We start from the raw sequence: 23,166 nt of genomic DNA on the forward strand, positions 1-23,166 counted from the left end.
CTCTCCCTCGCAGGACACATGACAGACCTGATTTATGCAGAGAAGGACCTGGTGCAGTCCTTGAAGGAGTACATCCTGGTGGAGGAAGCCAAGCTCTCCAAGATTAAGAGGTGTCTGATGTCCTAAGTCCCCACAGCCACCCTGAGCCAGGGTGGCAGGGTGGCAGGAGCCCCCACCAGGAACCCACCCAGGGTGCCCATAAGAGGAAGCCCTTGAGGGGGCAGTATGGGCCTGGCCTGGAGTTTACTTCATGCCAGTCCCCCAGAGTAGCTAAGTATGTGGGCTGAGGATCACTGCTTTTTCCTTTCTGGATAGAGATCCCCTGAATCTCACCAGGAAAATTACCAGAGGTCAAGATCCACGTGAATGGGTGTGTTAGTCTACCTTTCTCTGTGGTTCCACAGCTGGGCTGACAAAATGGAAGCCCTGACCAGCAAGTCAGCTGCTGACCCTGAGGGCTACCTGGCCCACCCTGTGAATGCCTATAAACTGGTGAAGCGGCTAAACACGGACTGGCCTGCACTGGAGGACCTTGTCCTGCAGAACTCGGCCGCAGGTGAGGGACTGTGAGCAGGTGGTTGCATGAGCTGGTGTGTCCCTGGGCTTGCGCCTGCGGCGTGTGGGTCTGAGCCTGTCCTGGTTCAGGATGTTGGTGTGCACGTGCAGTGTGTGAACAGCAGCTGCCAGTCCTGTGGCTCTTATCTCTGTGGGGACCTGGCAATTGGCTGTCCTTGCTTTCAGTTGTGATATTAATAATAATCAGTTCTTGGAAATTCCCTGGTGGTCCAGTGGTTAGGATTCTGTGCTTCTGCTGCAGGGGGCATGGGTTTGATCCCTGGTCAGGGAGCTAAGATCCTGCATGTCACACAGCATGGCCCAAAAAAAAATCAGTTCTTGCCTTTTTCTAGTGTTTTGGTGTCCCTTTTGGGGTGGGGGGTAGTGACTTTTTTCTAATTATGCTTTAGTAATATATTTTTCTAGATAAGTTGGAAAACAAAAACAATCATATAAGAAAATTACAGTTTTTAATCCAATTGCCTGATGATAATCACTATTAAAATTCTAGTCTTTTTTACACGTGTATAAAATGGAACCATACCAGGGAATGTTTGAGGGACCAAAGGAATTAACAAAGGTTAAGTGGGCTAAGTGGTGGGGGTGTGGGCCTCCTCTAAATTCATTCCCATTCATATCTTTTAGAAAGAAGACATATCCATTGGCAGATTTGTGACATAAGCTTACACTGTTTCCTTGAATTTTCCAGCTGCTGTATATGTTTTTTAAATATTCTTCTGCCACATGATCTTAATGTCTGGCTCAGTAGTTCGTCAACCCACTCCAGTACTCTTGCCTAGAAAATCCCATGGACGGAGGAGCCTGGTAGGCTGCAGTCCATGAGGTCGCTAAGAGTCAGACATGACTGAGCGACTTCACTTTCACTTTTCACTTTCATGCATTGGAAAGGAAATGGCAACCCACTCCAGTGTTCTTGCCTGGAGAATCCCAGGGATGGGGGAGCCTGGTGGGCTGCTGTCGATGGGGTCACACAGAGTCGGACACGACTGAAGTGACTTAGCAGCAGCAGCAGTAATATGTCACACTGATGTAGTGTGAAAATGGTCGTCAGTGGACATGGAATTGTTCCCAAGTTATCAGCAATCTTACCCCTATCTTTGTACCCACCTCTGATTATTTTCTTACGATCAGTTCTCATAAGTGGGATTTGCAGGCCAGAGTATGAACTTTTCTTTTAAAACTTCAACTCTGCTTAGTGCTTTTACTGTGATAGTACTTTCTATGCTCTAATATTTTCCTCTCAGCAGCAGATGGTGGGGTAGGCCTGGAGGTGGGCCTTCCAGCCTTGGGCCCAGCCCCCCGGACTCACTGCCTCTCCTCCCTGAGTTGGAAGTGCTGATTAACTTCAGATTCGTTGTCTCTCAAGCTGAGGCATTTTAGCCCATGTGGCCAGACTGGGATGGGCTTGGCTTGGCTGGGAGCAGAGTGGCCTCCAGGGAGGGATTGGTGAACTCAGCCGGGCTGGAGCTGTGCCCGGTGAGCTCACTGCCTCCAGAAGCCGTGGCTGTCTTTCCCAGACCCTGCCTCCCAGCCTGGGCCTGTAGCTCCGAACTGCACCGCAGGAGAATGAGCCCGCCCGGATGATGATCTGCTCTCCAGTCTTGTTCTCTATACCCAGCCCCCACCATCAACATCTGGTTCCTTTGGAAAACCTAGTCATTACCCAGAGGGAGATAGGACAGCCCCAGAAAGCAATAGGTTGTTTTTACCTCTTTCTTTCAGAGTTCTTGCCCCTGAAATGTGGAGTGAGGAGGCAGGGAGATAACACTAACAATGTGGCTTTTTCTGGAAAGCATTTTTTCTCTCTGGATTGTAAACTCTCAGTGTCCCTGACCATGCAGCCATGAAGAGACAAGGTTGCAGCATCTTGGCTCCTGGGTCCTCAGGCATGGCTAGAAGTGGATGTTTGTGCCTGAGGTTGTGGGTGCTGTGGGAAGAAGCTGGAAAAGAAATGGCCTTGGAGTTCCCCTTCCAATTCTCAGCTCCTGAGCACAGTTGAAGCCCCTAAATCAGCATGGGAGAGCCTGGCCCCCAGTGGGAGTCCTAAGATTGCAGGACATGTATATCTTGCTTTACAGCTGGATATTGGAGTCACAGAATAGCTTCCTTGGTTGCATCTGTGGTTAGGGCTCTCCCAGACTCCAGGCTGTGGTCTTGAGCACCACAGTCAGGGAGCTCATGCCCTGAGCTCAGTATGAGTTGGAGTGGCAGGAATTATCTTAGTAAGCAGAGCCGGCCGGTGTGGTCTGGCGGGGGAATCACGCACAACAGGGCATGTGCAACCCATCTCAGTACTTGGCCTGCTCAGATGATCCTCTAATCCCTAATCTTGGTGAGGGGAGAGCGCCATACACCTCCAGGACTGTCGTCATTACCTTTCTGGATGATTAGGACCAGTGGTCGGTAATGAGTGGCCAGCTGGGCTCTCTTCTGTCCCTTGGGCTCCTCCATCTGAGATGTGGGCCACGAAGCTGTGATTACCTGGCCAGCCTCATAATCCTAGATCAAGGTTTACCGTGTGATTTGTTTTCTGCTGAGTGGTCAGCAGGTCCTCCCTTAGTCCTTTCCTGTGTCCCAGTCAGTTACCCTCTCTGTCCCTTCTGTCTCCACCAGGTCTGTCCAAGACTCTTGGATCTCAGACTCCCACATGTTAACTGGTATGAGGGGGCTGTTCTGTTCAGTTCAGATGAGCAGCACAGGCAGTTGGCACAGTGAGGAGTAAGAAAGGAGACGTCTCCCTGAACTGGAGCCGCTAGGAAGGGCTTCCTGGAGAAAGGGGAAACGGCCCTCATGAGAAGGGGCAAGGAATTGGCGCTAGCCAGAGACCCTCCTGTGGGTGCCTGTCCGGTTCCAGGTGAAATTCTGTTCCTGGATGGAGGTAACCTTTTGTTCTCACTCTCTCCTTTGGAAGATTTTATTGCAAACCTGTCAGTGCAGCGACAGTTCTTCCCCACTGATGAAGATGAAACAGGAGCCGCCAAGGCCTTGATGAGACTTCAGGACACATACAAACTGGACCCAGATACAATTTCCAAAGGGGAACTTCCAGGTAACTCACCACTCCAGACAAAGCCTGTCCAGCGCGTGTAGTCTGCTATGGTGTCTGGACAGGGCTGGAGCCACTGCTGACTCGTGGTCTCTACCCTCAGGGGCACCATCACCGTCACCGTCACCGTCAGTGGTTCTCTCTGTTTCCAGTTGGTGCCAGTCCCTTAGTCTATGACAGCTGCCTCCCCTCAGCCCCTCCCCAGCCACCTCCCTCCAGCCCAGGCCTCCCCTCTCTCAGCTCAGGGAATGCCAAGGCTGCTGCTCAGGACCTCCTTGTCAGGACTGTATCCAGACCCACTTCTGTTCCCACCTTCCAGGGTCCTCTCGCCCAGGACTGATCTTGGAACTCGTTGTCCCATGGCCTGTGTACCCTCAGTTACAGTCTCTGCCCCTGTTTCTTCTGTGTCCACCTCTCTGGACTCTTCCCCCTGGGCTCATCTTGGAAGCCTCTGTTCCTGCTCATCTTACATACCCCTGCCTCAGGATTGATCGATCTCTTCTCCCTCCTGGTTGGGCAGCTGGATAGTCATCTACACTCTTTTCCTGTTTCCTTGGTTCCTGTGTCCCCCTGAACACACAAAGTCTGGCCTCCTTCTGCCCCTGCAAGATCACCAGGGGCCACTTGGATGGTAAAGCGAGTAGACAGGTTTCAGGCCGAATGTTCTTTAGCTTTTCACTAGCGTTCAGCATATTAATTGCCTGATTCTTCCTGATATTCTCCCCTCCTTTGAATTCTGGGACACTGATCTCAGCTGTTTCTCTTTTGGCACCTCTCTCTCTCATTTCTTTTACAGGCCCTGTTTCAATTCAACTGGCTACCTCGGTATGTTTATAAGAAGATGTGTAGGGGTTTGGTAGCTATTAAAGGGCAATAAACCCAGGGATTCAGTTAGACTCTGGTAGATCTTGGAGGCTCCCTCACCCGTGGGGACCCTGTAGGAGGCGCAGCAGAGGAAATCACGGTGTGTAGGAGAGGGAGGAACTGTGTTGTTGGCTAGTCAGAGCCTTGGCACTGGGAAGCCCAGGGAGCCAACAGGAAGATTGGGGCTGTCTCCTTAATCCTCACTCAGTCAGATTTTGGATAAGGCCAGGAGGCCAGAGAGAGAAGGTGGCTTGGGGCACCTGCAGGATCCGTTCACCCTATAGCTATGAGAATGGTTGGTGGGAAGGAGGAGCCAGAGCCAGGCATTGACCCTTCACATTCAGTAACAGCCCCGTGTGTATCCTGGAGGGGCAGTGAGGGGTGGATGGGAGTTGTTCCCCAGGGTACTGTTCCTACCTGGTGTCTCCCTAAGCACCTTCTCCAGGACCCTGTTCACAGTGCTTTACTTTTAGGGCTAAATCCAAATTCCTCTTAACACGTGGTCTTTGCGGTCCTGCGTGGTGCCATCTCCCTGGCCTCCTTGCCCGTTGTACTAAGCTTCACCACTGCTTGGCTTCTTTGTTCATCCCACAAACTCTGCAGGTTTACCTTTATGGCCCTTCAGCGTTCAGCTCAGCTGGTATTCTCCCGAGAGCACTCTCCAGAGAGCAGACTTTCACACTGGTTTCTGGGAAAGATACTGAGTGTTTGGGAGCCATTCTTGACATTCTTGGTATCTGTGAGATATATGGTAATAGCTACTGTTTATTGCACTCAAAGGACTCATAGGAGACATTTTCATGTGACATTGTCTTCTTGAATTCTTGGCACAAGTCCTCTAAAATTGATGGCATTATCTCCTTTTAGAGGTAACAGACTAAGAATCAGAGAGGCTAAGTAACTTGCCCGTAGTCACACAGCTGTTGGGTGCCATAGGTAGGCCCACACAGGCCTTACTCTGTCCAACCGGCTCACCTGTGTTATGCTGCCTCCATCAGTGTTGAGTTCCTGCACCCACAGAACCAGAGATCTGGAGGTTCATGGAGAGTGAACAAGGACTCAAGGATGCCTCCCTTCTCCCATCCATGGTCTTGCTGCTAACTCTGTCTGGTGTTTATTTTCCCCGTTTTCCTGTCCTGTCCTACATTGTCTGTTCCTGAGCCATCCTGGTGAGCAGCCCCTGAAGCCAGCCATGGCAGCAGGGATTTCATTCTGGGCATCTTGGCTATCAGGCAGAAAGAGCCCACTCTGAGGCAACTCTCCACTGTTAGCCATGCCTGGGTTGCTATTAATGGTTTTGTAGGGAAGTTCCTTTGCTTTCCAGGAGGGTCACAGGTTAAACCTTGCCTCTCCCCATAGCTTACACATCACATCTCCTTCTTGACTTGAAACTCTCTTCATGGTCACTTCCAGCGTGAACCAACAGCAGATGACCTATGGTCAGAGGACCTGCAGAATTGACCTTAACCAAGGGCCCCACCCTGGTGGCTCAGACGGTAAAGAATCTGCCTGCAGTGTGAGAGACCTGGGTTCAGTCCCTGGGTTGGGAAACCCCCCTGGAGAAGGGAATGGCTACGCACTCCAATATTCTTGCCTGGAGATTTCCGTGGGCAGAGGAGTCTGGCGGCTACAGTCCATGGAGTTACAAGGAGTGGGACAGGACTGAGTGACGAACACTTTCCCTTTGAAGGGCCCCACCGCCTAGTGGTCAAAGCTGGCATTGCAGTCTTATTTCTTGCTCTCCCTTGGCATCTGCTGGGGCCCCTCCTGTTCCGTTTCTTCTGCCTCTTAGGTACTTCTCAGTGTTATTCACTCCACCGTTTCTGTACAGGTGGCCTCTGGGGCCCTGGCCTCAACTACCGTGTCTCTCTTTCCTGACACTTATTTCTGGAAGCATTTATCTTCATCCATGGCTTTACCTGCCACCTTAGTTCTGTTTTTTATATTCAAGTTATTTTTTCTAAACTTCCAGTCTCAAATGGCCAGCTACCTTGCAGACATCTCCTGTGCGGCACGCAGGACCTTTTTACTCTCCTGAACACTACTTCTTGGGCATCCTGGGCTCCTCCATAATAAAGGCCCCTTCCCCCTTGGAAGGAGGGGAGTCTGAGGATAGGAGACAGGCTGTGCACCCCAGCCAGAGACAGGGCCAGCATGGCTGTGCTTTCTGGACTCATGGCCCTTGGAGGTGTGTGGTCTGAAATCCTAGTGGGCCTCTGCTGGGGTGACGCCCCCACCTCGCAGGGGTCCAGGTTCCCACAATGGGGGAAATCTCTCTCCCTAACCCAGAGGCCCTTTGGAGCCTGACTACATGCCTCTCCGGCTGCAGGAACCAAGTACCAGGCCGTGCTGAGTGTGGATGACTGCTTTGGGATGGGCCGCTTGGCCTACAATGAAGGCGACTATTACCACACAGTGTTGTGGATGGAACAGGTGCTAAAGCAGCTCGATGCTGGGGAGGAGGCCACCACATCCAAGGCCCAGGTGCTGGACTATCTGAGCTACGCTGTCTTCCAGCTGGGTGACCTGCACCGTGCCGTGGAGCTCACCCGCCGCCTGCTCTCCCTGGGTAAGGAGCCTCTGGGGGAAGGTCAGGTGCAGATGGGGAGGTGGCAGGCCTGGCTCCTGTCAGGGACCAAGCCAGTCTGACCAGTTGCCTAGCCGGCGACCAATCCTTTGCTGCCTTCAGGCCCAGGCTAGCTGCCAGCTTGCTCTTTACCTGCCTCAGTTCTGGCTTTAACCCTTGCCCAGTCACTGATGGATACACTCAGGCCTGCACATAGATTTCTATTCCATTTATAAATGGGGATCCAGGGTTGCAGTATATCTGCTGCTCTGTACGGTGGAGCCTTTATTACATCCACAGTAGCTCGAGAGGCAAGCTGTATTTCAGTGTTGCTGCAGTGACAGGTACCTGACCTGTTATTAGAGGCCTGAGGTCTAACTGATGGACTTGCCATGACTTTGGTCATTTAAGTGTCTTGTGATGTTAGACTGAAGGAGATCAGAAGCACTGTGTCTCAAGAACCTATTTGTTCCTCTTCTTATTAATATTTGGGATATCATAGTTTGGGATTTCACTGGCCAGCAAAGGCTTCCTTTTGCTGCTGCTTTTCATGGGTCCTGCATCTGAGGCCAGCTAGTGTGGATGTCTGTTAGATGGATATGGGAAGAGAGCTGTGTAGACTCTGTCATGTTGGTAAGAGCCTTGGACAGGGAGTCGGGTCACCTGGATTTCCCCTTCAGTTTCCTCCTCTGAGGGGTGGCCCAGTACTCCTGCCTGGCTTGCTCCTTCGTGTCGTGAGGCCCATAATAGGACAAAGCCATGGGAGTGTCATGTGGCTGTTCTTGTTGCTGGTGTTTCAGCCTGCCTTCTCGCTGTGGCCAGGGCGTGATGCGCTCACCAGTGATGGAGCAGATGGACTCTAGGGCATGGATGAAGCTAGCACGCAGCCAGGTTGGGAGAAGGAGGCAGAACTCGGGGCTGCTTCTCTGGACCCGTGTCCTCAGGATTTCCAGGGAAGTCTGAGAGGAGATCTGCATCAGTGGCGCAGCATCCCTTCCACCCCCCGCTTTGTTGCTCCGTTCTCATCTCTGACCAGAGTGGAGAGAACCTCTGTTGGCTTTTCCTCTATGACCAGCAAACCCCGCTTAGGTGCTGTGGAAGCCAGAATGCTGCGTGCAAGTGAGCTGCTGGGGGAGAAAACCGCTTACAGAATAATTTCTCTGAATGACCTAACAGATGTTTGTGGTTTCCTTTTCCTTCATGTTCTTTCCTTTTGTAGACCCGAGCCATGAACGAGCTGGAGGGAATCTGCACTACTTTGAACGGCTGTTGGAAGAAGAAAGAGAAAAAATGTTATCGAATCACACAGAAGCTGAGCTCGCAGCCCAGCAAGGCATATACGAGAGGCCTGTGGACTACCTGCCCGAGAGGGATGTCTACGAGAGCCTCTGTCGTGGGGAGGGTGTCAAACTGGTGAGGCACGTGGATGGGTCAGGGCCCAGGCAGCGGGCCCAGATTTCAGCTCTGGACAGACAGATGTGAGGAAGATGTTAGGCGGTTTTCTGTCTGTAGGTGGTTTTCTCAATTCTTGGTCGTATCTGCTGAGGCTGACATGTGGATGTTCTCTGAGGTACAGGATAGGAGGCTTGTCTTCCCTGAGGTCCCAGGCAGAGTTTTAGTCTTCTAAGTTGTTGCTGAGCACCCCTCCCTATCCCAAGAGGCCGGCTTCTGCTTGACTCACTGTTCTAAGAAAACCTGTGGGACTTGATGTGCCTTGGGCCCCAAAGGAAGTCATGATCTCTAGCAAAGAAAAGAAAGTTGCTAGAGCTTAGTATGAAGTATCACTGGCCTTGGACAGCCCTGGGACCCCGGTGCTTCCTCACAGAGGCTCAGATGTGAGTCAGTCTGTTGGCCTTCTCTGTGCCGGTGTCTGCTTGCTCCCTCTGGCTCTTCTGTCTAGAAAGATGTCTCCCCTGCCCCAGCCCTCCTCACCTACTCATGTCTCTGTGAGAAGGGTCAGGAATTACACCCTGCCACAGAACTTGTCAAATGAGGTATTCCTGGGAAAGGAGAACCTCTGCGTGATTTGTGGCATATCATTTCATGCCAGCCAAACTGAGGGGCTTTTGTTTTCTTGTCTGGTGAGGTGGGAGGGAGCGACTGCTGGACACAGGGTTTGAGACCAGTGTCTGCAGCCAGCTAGTCTGGGACTGAGGGTTAGGACTCACTCGGTTCAGGGCCTGTTGTTCTGTATTCCCCAGACCCCCCGAAGGCAGAAGAGGCTCTTCTGTAGGTATCACCATGGCAACAGGGTGCCGCAGCTGCTCATCGCCCCCTTCAAAGAGGAGGATGAGTGGGACAGCCCGCACATCGTCAGGTACTACGACGTCATGTCTGACGAGGAAATTGAGAGGATCAAGGAGATTGCGAAACCCAAAGTAGGTGTCTCCGCCGTTCCTTCTCAGGCCGCTTAGTCCAGGTGCCATGGGGCCGTTTGGTTGCTCACCCCGCTGGCCTCTGCTGGTGGCTTGCGTGAGTCCACTGCTGGGTACTAAGGTACTGCAGACTCGATTAGACCTTGAAGGGTCACGGTCCACGGAGGGAACCAATGTGGACAGAAAGGGTGGGAGATAAGGGCACCCTGGGCAGGTTGGTGGCTGGTGTGTGGGTGAGTGTTTAGGAAGTATGCCATGGGGTACTGCCAGGCTGGGTCCTGTGGAGCTCCTGATGAGGACTGCGGAGAAGTGATTGACTTGGAGGAGAGTGAGTGTCTGCAGGACCGTCTTCTCATCTAGCAGCACGCTGGGTCTCTCTGTGTATTCACACTTTAAATATTTTCTTCACATAAGCCCGGCACGTCTCTTGTTAAATTTATTCCTAGGCAGTTTGTTGCTGTTGTTATTATTGTTATTGTAACTTCACTTTGTTCCTTTCATCATTATGAGTTTACTGGTTACGTTATTAAATCAGCTTACCATCATAAGCTAAACTGTTGATTGTAAAAACATATATCATCATAATAGCTAATGTGTACTGAGTTCGGAAGTGTGGCCGGCCCTCTTCTAAGTCCTTAACATATGTTAACTGCTGTGTCTGTTCAGCAGGCTCTGCCATCATCTTCATTTTACCCACAAGGAAATGGACCCGGTGCAGATCACAGCTAGTAGTTGAACTCATTTCTTATTCTTTTGGTTTTTAGCTAATTTTCTTAGGTTGTCCATGTAGTACTAGCAGCTGCAATTAAGAAAATTTTTGTTTTCTCCTTCGTAGACATTATAGTTCTGTTTCTGTTGTCTTGTTGAATTGTCCAGAGCTTCTAGAGCATTTTTATAATAGGAATCTGTGTCTTGTTCCTGAATTTCCTAGAAATGCCTTTGGTATTTCACTGGTAAGTGTGCAAGTTGGCTGTTGGTTTTGTATATACGTCATCATGTTACAAAATTATTCTTCTATTTCTAGTTCATAAAAGATTTTCTCCCATTTGACATCTTTCAAAGAGAACTGCTTGCTGCCATGTCCCCACCCTTCTCCTGTCACTGGTGATCAGGAGCGAGGAGTTAGCTGGAGATCCTCTGTTGCTCTGCTTCTAAGAGAACTGTCGAGGCCAGGAGGCCAGCACTCCTGGAGAGACCTAGGATAGGTTCCCATCCTGGGCCCTGGACTGCATCTTGGGACAACCTTGCTTTGAGGTACTAGGATCTCCAGGGCTCAGAGCCAGTTGTTAGTGTCACTGATATTGCTGAGGGAGGGCCTAGCCAGTGTGTGTGGAGAATGGGGACCACAGACCCCCACTCTCTTCCATTCCCTGGACCAGCTCCAGATTCCTGCGGGAAAGAAAACTGCTTTCTTGGCTGTCAGGTGAGAGATGCACTGTGGTGCCAGACCCTCCTGAGAGATTCCTCCCTTGTCCCTCTGACCAAGGCAGAAACATTGTTCTGTGTGTGTGTGTGCTCACGTTGGGTGTGTGTGTGCACATGGGTGTGGCTGAAGAGGAGAGTGGCTGGGAAGCTAGTCTTTGAATAGAAGCCCCGTGAAGGGCCAAACATGTAGGCTATTACAGGCTGACCTCTCCTTTCCGGAGCCTGTGAGGGACAGATGCTAGCCTGGCTTTGAAGTAGGGCCCATGAGCTTAACTTAGCCTGTGGGGAATGCCTGGCAGCTGCCTACGGGTCTCTGGCCTGCTTTCAGAATAGCTCTGTCTGTCCCTGGGAGCCAAGCACAGCTGCCCAGAGCCTCCCTGTGGGCATCAGGCCGGTGCTGTGGTTCACTTGCTTGGATGGGATCTAGCCACAGCTGCAGTTGTCATCAGGAAAGAACAGTAGGTGGGATCTCGGGGAAGCCCTCCGTTCTGGGTGCAGTGGGTCTTACCCAAATGTGCTGCAGCAGCACCTGTCCAGGTTGGCCAGCCTTCTGGTCCATCCACCCTCCCCGATCCCTTCTGCCACCTCTTGTCCTGACCTCTCTCTGACATCCTCACTGGCCTCCTTGTTCCTGCTCTGACCCCTCCTTTGTCAACCCTCTATGATGTATGCACAGTGATCTTTCTTACACTCAGGCTGTGGTGTCCCTCCCCTGCTTCTCACTGGTCCCAGGTTACGTCCAGCTCAACCCCCTCTTGCCTCCTCAGCCTGTTCTCATCTCTTCCCTCTCACTTCTAATCCACAGTCATACGCCACATCCATTTTGACCTCTGGGTTCCTGCGTTGCTGTTCCTGCCCTGTTCCTGTAATGCTCTCCTGCCTGGCTAACTCCTGCTTACCATTCAAATCTCAGCGAGGTGGTTCCCCCATCACCCCCTTAGGACACCAGTCTTGACCCTGTAGACTGCGCTCCCCCAGACACTGAGCGTCCCCCTTCCTGGCTTCTATATGCTGTGCTGTGACTACCCAGCTAGTTTTTTGCCTTCCCACCTGACTGAGTTGTGTGAGGATAGTGGCCATGTCTTGGTCACCCAGCATTGTGCTAGGCACATGAGTAAGCACCAGTTAAGACAGACCACAGCTGGAGCCTGGGGGGCTGGCTCCAGGCAGCAGGCCCTTCCTGGGAGTATCACTGCACCAGTCTGTGGAAACTGGGGGGTATGAGATAGGTGAGGTGTGTGTGTGTTATGAATGAGCACGTGGAGGTGGGTGGCTTCCAGCAGCCGTTCACTTACTGCTGCTTGTAGATTCCTTTCCTGACTCTATCTTCTGACCTCACAAAGCTCCCAAGGGAGTGAAAACTGTGCTTTCTGTTTTTGTTCCTTGTGCAGTAGGAGACCAGCAGGGGCTGTGCAGTAGGAGAGTGTCTGGGTAGGTTTCTGGGCAAAGGAGGTTGCTGAGGTTCAGAAGGTCAGTGGACTTGACCGTGTTTAGAGGAGCACGCAAGACTGAGACTCAGGGACTGCAGCACAGTCTGAATGTGGTGGGAGCAGCCAGGCGTGGGCTGGTGTGGTGTGTGGGCCTGGGGAGAAAGGGGCTGTCCAGGCAGCTGGGTGAATAGACTAAACAGACTCCGTAGGCATAATTTTGCAGACAGCATGGACCTGGGAGCCAGGGGCGGGCAGTGGCCAGGCTCTGACAGCAGAACAGGAATTTGGAGACCACTGCCCTGGCCTGGCTTGCAGGATCAAGGGGCCTTGGCTAGAGCCGCTGCCTGCAGAGCTCCTTCCCTTCCTGGTCTGATTGGCAGATCAGGTCCCAGCCTCTCCGGGAAAACACTCAAGGCAAAGAATGATACGTGTGCCCTTTCTTCCTGCCTTCCAGCTTGCACGAGCCACTGTTCGTGATCCCAAGACAGGTGTGCTCACTGTCGCCAGCTACAGGGTTTCCAAAAGGTTAGCAAAGGTGATGGTGGAGGAGGGATGGCTGCTCACGCCCCAACTCTGGGGCCTCCCAGTTCCTGCTGAGGGCGGGTGGCTTGGGTGGTTGTCCTCCCTGCTGGTGTCCGCACCCGCCTGCAGGGAGCTTTCACTCTGTGCTGCCTTCAGTGCTGGCCCTGAGGCTGGGGAGAGTGGAGGACCTCATCTAAGCCTGCTTTGCCCTGCTTTTCTCTCCCTCTTGTTTTGGTGTAGCTCCTGGCTGGAGGAGGACGATGACCCTGTTGTGGCGCGGGTGAATCTCCGGATGCAGCACATCACAGGGCTAACAGTGAAGACTGCAGAATTGTTGCAGGTATGGCTTGTTCCTGGGACCCTGGAGTTGGGAAGGGAGTGTTTCTAGCTAGATCACCTCCCAGGGTGCTCAGGGCTGGGCCTAGGGCAGCTTGCCCAAAAAACTGTATGACTCCAGGATGCCACGAGTATGGAGTGGCCTCCTATTGGGAAGCCAGAATTAAGTAGGCCCACTGGCATTCAACAGTTAGTGTTCGCAAATGCCACCTGGATATCTCCTCTGTGCCCAAGTATCACACTAGGTGCTAGGGATTGTTGGTGGGTATGGCAGGTCCATTTATGTCATCTTGACTACAGAAGCTGATATCCTGAATTGTTCCAGGGATACCTCTGAGAGCTGTGAATATATTCAGAGGTATGGTTCTGAGTCTCAGTCAAGCACACTTGGAGGTAAAATGTTCTATAATACTTCAGCAATGACAGGCCTAGATTGGTTGGATGATGAAGATGAAATACTGCATTTTAAGTAATTCTGTGGGACTGTGGCTTCCTGCTTTTTATTTCAGAGGTGAAGACACACAGCAGCACCATACTGAACATTATGGGCAGAGCTCCTACTTATGTGTTTCTGTTCTATTGAGTTCAAATCAGCACTGGGCATGCTCCCGTCTGAACATCCCAGATTCTGAATTCTGCTGTAAAGTGATGCCCTGAGACACTGCCAGAAAAGTTTCACTGGCGTTTTTCTTGAGTCTCCTGGATCTGTTTGGCCAGAAGTTCTGTGTATTTAAGGATCTCACACTTTAACTGATCAACCAAAGCTCTCAGTAGAATATTGAACTGAGATCACTTGGAAAATACTCTCTGAACCTTTGCCTGGACACATCCAAGCAAATCAGCACTCATTCCCCACTCCATAGCTGGGTCAGCAACCAAAACCAATTTTGAAGGTTGTCTTTATGGATTTGTGTGAAGTCTACCAGAGTTGGTTTTGTTTCTTTTTAAAGCATGCTGATTATCTTACAGTCTTGTGAACATTTTATGTAATTTTTTCAATTGCACTGAGCTTAGTGTTGAGTTTGTAAGTCTAATTTTTAGGTAAGATCTGCAGATAAGTGCATCAAGAGATGACTTCTGCCACATCTCCCACTCGCCTGTTACGTGGGAGAGCACACCCCTTTCAAGAGCAAAAGGGTCTCCATGCCCCAAGTGCATTCTTGTCGGTGTAGTTGCGATTCATACCTTCCTGGAACAGGTTTTGTGTTGTTGTTAAGACATCTACCATTGCTTCCTGCAAATGAGCCAGTGTTAGGACCATCATGGCCCTTACTGAGGATGATGTTCCATTTGGTTGCTGACTCCATACCATGGACCAAGAGGCTGAAAAGAGTGTACAAGGCCTGTACCCCTGTTGCTCTCCTGGATGACTTCCAGGCTGTACCCTATCTCACATGCAACCCCAGAAGACGCAGCTTTGTCCTTGGTCTGGCTTCATCTTAACTGAGCTCTTGTAATGTTGTAACTCAGTTGATAAATGGGCTTTGAATGCCGCAGCGCCCACTGTATGGTCTTTTAGGGTCAGGGTCTTCCGGAAGACCGTTTTTGTTTGCTTTCATTCTCTAGGAACTGTCTTGGCATTTTCTTTGCCAGCCAGTATTGTTCAAAGCTTTGATCCTACACGGACAGAACCTGTCTCCTAGTGTTCATCCCACATAGTGTGATACATGCCAAGCAAGAGCCTTCCCATCAGGGTCCCCATGGGAGCATTACAGGCTTCTGGAAAGGAACAGGTTCTTCTGCTGTCTGTTGACACTCTCATCTGTAGTTGATGTGTTTGCTTTAGATCATTTGGAAGAAAGGGCGATCGAGGCTTTCTTTTGAGTTGGATGAGGGCCTGTCTGAGAGTGGAAGAGATTCTGCATTGCCAGAATTCCTGAAGATTGAAGACTCTGCTGATGTCTCAGTCTCACCAAAAAAGTGATTTCTAACTATTTTTCCCCCCTTCACTCTGACCTCAGAATTGTAAATACCCACATCTTTCAAAGGACTGACTCTTAATACTTTTGTGACAGATGAATACCTCCTCTCAGGAATCAGTTTTGATGTACAGCTTCTTCTATGTAAGGTATGAGTCTGGGGCCTGGAGTTTCCCAGATGGTGAGAAGTTCCCATGGCACTTGTACTGTTTGGGGATGGTATTAAATAGTATAGGTACAGTAGCCTGAACACTATGATCAAATGTGAGAATCACCATGATTCTCAAAACTGCTAAAAGATGAGCCACCTGTAACAATGTAGCTTCTTTCATTATCCCCAGGTAGTGAAAATTTAAGCACTCCATCCAGCAAGTGGGAGTGTTGGAAAATGCAGTCATACCTTGCACCTCCTGCAACAAGCAGCGAGTGAACTTTCCTGAATGCACTGGCAAACTGATTGCAGTCATGTTTAAAGTTTTCTTCAAGTTCTTGGCTATGGTGGATCCAAAGAAAAATCATTTGTGATATCACTTCATCAGCTCCTCTAGCACTTCTCTCCTTACATGCATCTTCAGTCTCAGGGTCACCTGCTGAACTAGGCCTCCTTGCACTGTTGATAGTATTTTGGGTGTGGGACACTTGAAGGCCGAAGCAGTGTGTGACAGGATGTTTTCTTCCACTGATTCTGATTCTCCTTATCAATGTTTTTATTATTACGGACATTGGAAAAAATCATTCTGCCCCAAATCTGCGTTTCATCGCATTCAATAAATACTGTTTTATACTCCAAAAGGACGATTTTCTCTCTTGTAAAGCCCCTCCTCCCTCTCCCTCCATCCTGTTCATAGATGGCCATTATTGCCAGTTTTGCAGCATCTCTCTCCTGACTCTTAGAATCACCACAAAGTTTATGTGAAACCAATTTTCTGAGGACTAATAGTTGAATCCTCAAAGTGTTTTATGGTTTCCTTAAGACACAGTAGCCAAGTATTCCCAGGTGGACATTGGTGGTACCATTTGGTACATCAGCTTTCATGTCAGATTTTGCATTTCATCTTGAACTTCGTCTCTCATCAAGCTAAAATAACCATTGTGACTTAGAACTTACATTGTGCTGGGAAACTGTTCACAAAGGTGTTTATGACTTCTGATCCAATTAGTGATACCTGAGGTGGCTCAGGCCCTGGTCTGGGCTCAGGCTCCACTTGGGGGCACTGAGATAGAGCAGCAGTTTTGGGGCCCCTGCAGCCAGCTGCCCAGGCCCTGATGCTGTACTTGGTTGCAGAAGTAGTCCGTGCAGTGGACCACTGTGAGATGGGGTGGGATTTGTTTGTCCTATTCAGCCTGACCAAGATGAGTTTCTGGGGCCTGGTGACAGAGGTGGCAGGAGCATGGCCAGGCACTGAGTAGCTCCCAGACTAGTACTAAAAAGAACCTCCCCTCAACAAACCAGTTCTGAATTTATTGTTGGCATTCTTCTGGGTTACCACTTCATTATCTTGCAAATACTCATGGCCTGCCTGAAGGAGGGCTCCCTCTGCTGCCATTCATGTGTCCCTCAAGGGCTGGAGCTTCTCCGCGGTGGCCATCTGCAGCTTGCCCATCATGTCCTTTCTGGGTGTGCTGCACCCTTCCTCTTGGACACAACTATAAACCTGTTTATAGCATTTGTTCTGCCCAAACTGGCAGGGCATAGCTACCCTCCTCAGAGGCTGCTCCTCGGGGTTCTGGTTGTTACCTGGGGAGATGGGCTGCTTCAAGGTGGTTTGTGCTGCTGACAAAGTCCAATGCTGTTATTTCCTACCAGGTTGCTAATTATGGAATGGGAGGACAGTATGAGCCACATTTTGACTTCTCCAGGGTAAGACCCCGCTCAGGTTTTTTCAAAGGCCCTGCTCTAACTGATTTGAAAAGGCTGTAGCCTTCACCTTAGAGCCCCCGCCTCACCAGGGCCCTCTCTTTGTTACTGAAGAAGCCCAAGTCATAGCCAAGTGCAGCCTGGCTATTTCCCCTGATATTGGGAGTGGTCCCCCTAACCCAACCCTGCCATTCTTTGCCCTGACTGAAGCAGAGGACATCACTAGATCCCTGTGAACTCTTTCCTGCCCCTTCTCCTCCATGCCCAGCCAGGATTTCCTTTGCAACTTTGGCCCCTGGTCCAGGCCTATGTATGGAACTCCCGCTTAGTACCTTCCCCCGACCTTTTTGGCCTCAGTCCTGTGGGTGGCGGGGAAAGTCAGTTGCAAACTTGGGTGAAAGTTGTTGTCTATTGCAGCGACCTTTTGACAGCGGCCTCAAAACGGAGGGGAATAGGTTAGCGACGTTTCTTAACTATGTAAGTATTTGGGTACAGGCCCACCTGTGTGCTCTCACTTAATTTTATAGAAAGATGAGCAAGATGCTTTCAAGCGTTTAGGGACGGGGAATCGTGTGGCCACGTTCTTAAACTACGTAAGTATGATGCCTGCAGTGTGTGGGCTTAAGGGGAGCCCGGGTCCAGAGTGCTCTCTTAAATATGTTCCCATCAGAGCCGATACCACCAGCTGTTGCTCAATGGCTGGGTCCTCCTGGCCCTCAGCACCCTTCTTCGCTGGAGTAGAGTGTTGCCCCATGTTTCCATTTGTGTGCTTCTCCCAACTCCTGTGATTTACAACCCTGGCTCCTTTTTGATGGGCCCAGTGCTAGTCTGGACTTTGGGGATGGGTGTCTTGGAGAGGTCTCTGCTTGGCATCAGAGTGAGGAGGTGGCCTGGAAGTGCTCTTAGATGAAGCAGCCTTCATTTCCCCGGAGCTCAGTGGCCTGCCTGCCTCCCACCTGCTGCCTGTACTCCAGCCAGGGTTAGGTCTACCTCTCACACGAGGAACAGGTTCCTCTCCCCTTGGCTGAAAGAGGTAGCCCTGAAGAGGCATAGAAGTAACTTAGAGACAGAAGCCTGTGTCCTTTTTCCCCTTTGGTGTCTTGTTTAAGTTTCATTGCATGGTTATTATGTGCTGGGGACTGCTGTGAACGTGCTGGTGAGCAGGACATGTGTGGTTTCTCTTGGGCTTATGGTCTAATATGAAAGACTTTAGACACAGGAGAGGTCATTGTTTGGTTACCATCGTGATAAGTGCTTTGAAGAAGTAATGCAGAGTGGAGGTTCTGAGAAAGCCTCCCTTGAGAAGTAATATGTCAGTTGAGACTTAAAGGTTGAGTGGAAATTTGTTGGTAGAAGAGATTTCTGGTAGAGAGGAGAATGTGTGGAGGCCCGGAAAAGGGAAGGAACTTGGGATGTTGGAACAAGAGAAAAAAGGGTGGTGTGTCTCAGAGATAGTGTGTTAATCTGGGGTGACTAGAGAGAGAGGCAGGTGAGACTGCCAGGACCTTCACGTTTTAGAAAAGAGCCTGGATTTGATCCTCGCTCTGGTGGGAGGCCATCAGGGGTTGTCATTTTCCACATATAGCGTTTGTCTGCTGGGTGCCCTTCAGTCTGTCTGGTAAGTGTCCTGTGGAAATATTTTAGTTTCACATTTTATTACCTTACAGGCAAAAAACTTGAATTAAGAGAGCCGGATGAGAAAGAAGTAGTGCTTCGGGCATGAGCTGAGCTCTGTGGGCATGAGTGCAGCCTTGCTGCTATGGAAATTGTGTTCCATTTAGTTGGAGGTTTTAACTGCGGGAGAAGCAGGCCCTCTGAAGACAGAGTACCCTAGCTGGCCCTGGGAGGGTGGCTGTTGTGGGAAGGTGAGGGTCTGACTAGAGCTGCAAGTTACTGGAGCTGGAGAAACAGTGCAGAGTTGGGACCACCGATGGTGACAGAAGCCACAGGGCAGCTCACAGGGCACACTGGCTTAGGCGAGGGCCAGCCTGGATGAGGATAAAGGGCGTGGGGGTCAGCCAGGCATTTTCCCAGCACAGACTCAGATTTTCCCCATTTGAGGACAGCCAGGGTATGGGTCTCCTTAGGCCTACATCTCTCCTGAGACTGCCCTGATGAACCACTCAGATTAAGCAGGGTTTAGGGAAGGGCAGGGTGTGGGAAGAGCCTTTCTGGCCAGAGGGCTGGTGGTGGAGCTACTGATGCTCAGAGGAGGACAGTCCACATACTTTTCATGTCCTTTGTGGCCCAGTTGCTCTGAGAGTATGGAGCAGAAGGGCCAAGCTCTGTGTCTTGTATTCCCAGATGAGTGATGTAGAAGCTGGTGGTGCCACCGTCTTTCCTGATCTGGGGGCTGCAATTTGGCCTAAGAAGGTAAGTTGTGGTTCTTGGGAGTCAAAAGTTGAAGTGCAGGGCCCAGACCTCATTCCTGTCTCCTAGTCCAGTTTCCTGGCTTGCTTGACTGTCACTTTGAGGGACCCTAGTCCTTTCCTGCCTGAACCCTGACCTGTGGGAGGGTTCACCTTGGGAGATGGAATGGAGAGGGAAATTCCTTGAGGGCCAGGTGGGATTCTCAGTATCTACCCCACCATGGAGGGTAGGAGCTTTTCAGGGAACTTCTCCACGCTGGAGTCCCAGAGTCCTGTGCCCCTGAACCCAGGTGAGTGAGAGTGTCTCTGCTCAGAGGGGGCTCTGTGGTCCTCAGCATCAGGTCCTTGGGCCCAGTATCTAAGGGTGTTGCATGACAGGCTTTCTCTTTCCAGGGCACAGCTGTATTCTGGTACAACCTCCTGCGGAGTGGGGAAGGTGACTACCGAACAAGACATGCTGCCTGCCCCGTGCTTGTAGGCTGCAAGTGGGGTGAGTGGCTTCAGTTGTGGTGGTGGCCTCTGGGCTCTGGTGGTCAGCCTGAGACTCTGAACTGAGAGATACTTGCTGCTGAATTTTCACAGAGTCAAAACCGTCTCCCTTTTGGAGATTTTGGGGTTTTGTGTTTGTTTTTTCTTGATAACCAGTAGTCCCACCCAGCCATGTTAGCTGTCCACTCAGCTGGTTATGTGCTAAGACATTTGGTTGGGAACACTTTCAGAGGTGCCTAGAGAGCTAAGGAAGCCCCAAGGAAGAATAGCTATACAGGCATCCTAGGTCCAGGATGGCCCCCAGAAGAGTGGGCTCTGGCAAGGGTTCTGAGGTCACAGTGGGGAGAAGTGGAAACAGAAAGAGGAAAAGGTGTCTCAGGCAAGCAAAGCCCACGTGGAACAAGGCTCAGGCTAAAACCAACATCATAGGTGTGGGGACTAGCTGCCTTTGTCTGTTGCACAAGGGGAGGCTTGTGGCTTAGAGACTGAGAGATGAGGCTTGAGGCTGAAATCAAACTGTAGAGGCTGAAAGTTGAGCTTTGTTTTGGAAGCAGCTGTGGTGAGTCATGGAGAGGCTTGAAGCAGGATGTGACAGGAAGTGATCGCAAAGAGATGAATTTATAGCCCTCTTGGAGAGTTATGAGGATAAATAGTGATAGGTCCACAGAAAATTAAGCAAATGAGAAAGAAAATAAGAAAAAAGAAAAAAGTTGTACTAGAAAGGAAATACAGTTGACCCTTGAATAAAGCAGGGGTTGAGAGTTGACTCATTGGAAAAGACTGATGTTGGGAGAGATTGGGGGCAGGAGGAGAAGGGGACAACCCAGGATGAGATGGCTGGATGGCATCACGGACTCAATAGACATGAGTCTGAGTGAACTCTAGGAGATGGTGATGGACAGGGAGGCCTGGCGTGCTGCAATTCATGGGGTCGCAAAGAGTCGGACTCGACTGAGCGACTGAACTGAACTGAACTGAGGTAGGGGTGCTGACCCTCTACACAGTTGAAAACCCATGTGTAATTTATAGTTGGCCCTCCATATATGCGGTTCCTCCATATCCAAAGTTCTGCCTTTACAAATTCATACAATTGTGGATCATGTAGTACTGTAGTATTTACTACTGAAAAAAATAGGACTTCCCTGGTGGTCCAGTGGTTAAGAGTCTGCCTGCCAATGCAGGGGACACAGGTGTGATCCCTGGTCCAGGAAGATTCCACATGCTACAGCTACTAAAGCCCATGTACCTAGACTCTGCACTCCTCAACAAGAGAAGCCACCGTGACGAGAAACCCACACACCACAACTAGAGGGTACCCACCTTGCCACAGGTAGAGAAAGCCTGCCCCCAGCAGTGAAGACCCAGTGCAGCAAAAGATAGATTTAATTTTAAACATAAAGTGATAAATCTTTTAAAAAAACCCATGTATATAAGTGGACTTGCCCAGTTCAAATGTGTTGTTCAATGGTCAGCTGTATAATCTATTAGGTAGCTCAAGTGTGAGTAATATTTACATGACATAATAATGTAAATACTGAATATTAATTTAACTAGAACTTGTGATATAACTATATTCGGGGATAGGAAGGGGAAATATGTATTTTAAGAGTGGTGTAAAAAATTCCAAAGCTCCCATCTTCCATGGGACTATCAACATATAAGATCTAAAGTTGAAAGTCAAGCAATAACATTATGTTACTTAGAAAAATGAGGATAAATACCAGAAGAGACGAAGGAGTTAAATGTTCAGTGGAAGTGGGGATTGGTGATGGGAAGGGATAGGTAGGAGATTACTATTTATCATTAGAAGCCTTGTAGAACAATTTGATTTTTTCATCTAAGTACCTGTATGATTTAATTATCACAAAGTGTATTTTAAAAGTGCCATGACCTCATTCGTACCTTAAAAGCGATTTTCTAAATTCATTATGAGTCTGTGAAATGAAAAGCGTGGTTTGTGAGCATTTAAGACATGACTTCAGGTGATAGCACCGGCTCTGCTTCCCTGCTGCCCACAACACACAGGATCGATCTGCTGGCCCAGAGCCCCTGAGGTCGACTCCAGGCCTGCCACAGTCCTGACAGGCTTCCTAGCCTCTTGCATCTCACTTCCCACCCACCACATTCCAGTAGTGCCAGACTTGTTGGGGTCCCTGACACACACACCAGCGCGGGTCGTGCCTTGCTCTCTTTCTCATCCTGTTCCCACTTCCCAGACCCCTTTGGTATAGGAACCACCTGCTCTGTCCATTTCCTTCTGTGGATAACTCCTGTTCAGCTTTCTGTCCAAGCCCTAGGGTTTCCTCTTCCCCTACATGGTTAAACGCTCTTTAGCTCTGTTTCTGTGGCAACTTACATACATATATCTTGTGTCACTGACAGACTTTTGTACAATTATCTGTTTTCTTTACTAGCTCATAAGCAACTTGATGACTGAAACCAAGTCTTACTCATGTCTGATTCCCAGGCCTACTGTAGGAGTCATCATGAAGGAATCATTAATTTTGGCTGCTAAACTAACCAACAGGAATGTAACATACTTTCTGTCTGTTCACAGTCTCCAATAAGTGGTTCCATGAACGAGGACAGGAATTCTTGAGGCCGTGTGGATCGACAGAAGTTGACTGACATCATTTTCTGCCCTTCGCCTTCCTGGCCCCACAGTCGTGTTGTCTTCAAGTCCAGTGTGACAGACTCCTGTCTATGTTCCAGTCCCATCAGACGGGTCTCTGGAGGCGTGAATGTTTTGTGTGGAGTAGAGAGTGGACTAGGGAAGGTCCTGGATGACCTGGGTCCCAGCCTCTCTGGCCAGCCCATGCTATCTCTGGACGCTCGGGTAGGGTTGGAGCAGAGTCAGGTGGTCTGCACCTAGCAAGGTGCTTTTGTACCTCAGATGCTTTAGGTGTGAGATGTTTCAGTGAACCAAAGTTCTGACACCTTGTTTACATGCTTGTTTTTATGGAATTTCTATTAATGTGGCTTTAACCAAAAATAAAATGTCCCTGCCAGAAGCCTTAAAGAGCCTTATTTGGAGTATTTTTTTAAGATGGGGAGCTTTTACCAAGTTCACCATTTGGATAATGAATCTGGATAATGAATACTTGAGAGGCAAACCCTGATGTTCCAAACCAGGTTTCAACACTTATTTTTCCTCTAAGCTTCAGTGTTCTTTCTGGAAAGTGAAAGTGAGAGAGACAGTCTCCTTGCATCTCAGAGAACATGGTTGTGATGCTGTTATAATGTGAAATGTCTTACTTTAAAATTTTGAGACATACACACAGAGTTGGTTGTGATACATAGATGTACAGTTTAAAGACTATGAAAGTGAGCATGAGCACCCACGTCACCATCACCTGGGTTGGAGAAGAGATTATTTTCAGACTTGCACCTC

At 49.9% G+C, this 23,166-nt stretch overlaps 1 protein-coding gene across 3 annotated transcripts in view; it reads left to right on the top strand.

The window, feature by feature from the left end:
• Nucleotides 1–22,776, top strand: part of P4HA2 (prolyl 4-hydroxylase subunit alpha 2) — a 38,008-nt gene extending 15,232 nt beyond the window's left edge. For 2 of the 3 annotated variants that reach the window (XM_068981281.1, XM_068981279.1), the window contains exons 4-16: nt 14–110; nt 405–556; nt 3,488–3,625; nt 6,816–7,055; nt 8,272–8,465; nt 9,254–9,430; nt 12,737–12,807; nt 13,045–13,144; nt 16,867–16,920; nt 17,445–17,510; nt 19,222–19,290; nt 19,680–19,776; nt 22,333–22,776. In XM_068981281.1, coding sequence (XP_068837382.1) covers nt 14–110; nt 405–556; nt 3,488–3,625; nt 6,816–7,055; nt 8,272–8,465; nt 9,254–9,430; nt 12,737–12,807; nt 13,045–13,144; nt 16,867–16,920; nt 17,445–17,510; nt 19,222–19,290; nt 19,680–19,776; nt 22,333–22,403 — 1,526 coding nt within the window. In that variant the 3' untranslated portion in view covers nt 22,404–22,776. Of the gene's footprint in view, nt 1–13; nt 111–404; nt 557–3,487; nt 3,626–6,815; nt 7,056–8,271; nt 8,466–9,253; nt 9,431–12,736; nt 12,808–13,044; nt 13,145–16,866; nt 16,921–17,334; nt 17,395–17,444; nt 17,511–19,221; nt 19,291–19,679; nt 19,777–22,332 lie in introns of all 3 variants that reach the window. The other variant, XM_068981280.1, reaches the window with a different exon arrangement.
• Nucleotides 22,777–23,166: the final 390 nt, after the last annotated feature.

The sequence above is a fragment of the Capricornis sumatraensis genome, chromosome 9 (genome assembly GCF_032405125.1).
Source record: "Capricornis sumatraensis isolate serow.1 chromosome 9, serow.2, whole genome shotgun sequence".
Taxonomy (NCBI): Eukaryota; Metazoa; Chordata; class Mammalia; order Artiodactyla; family Bovidae; genus Capricornis; species Capricornis sumatraensis.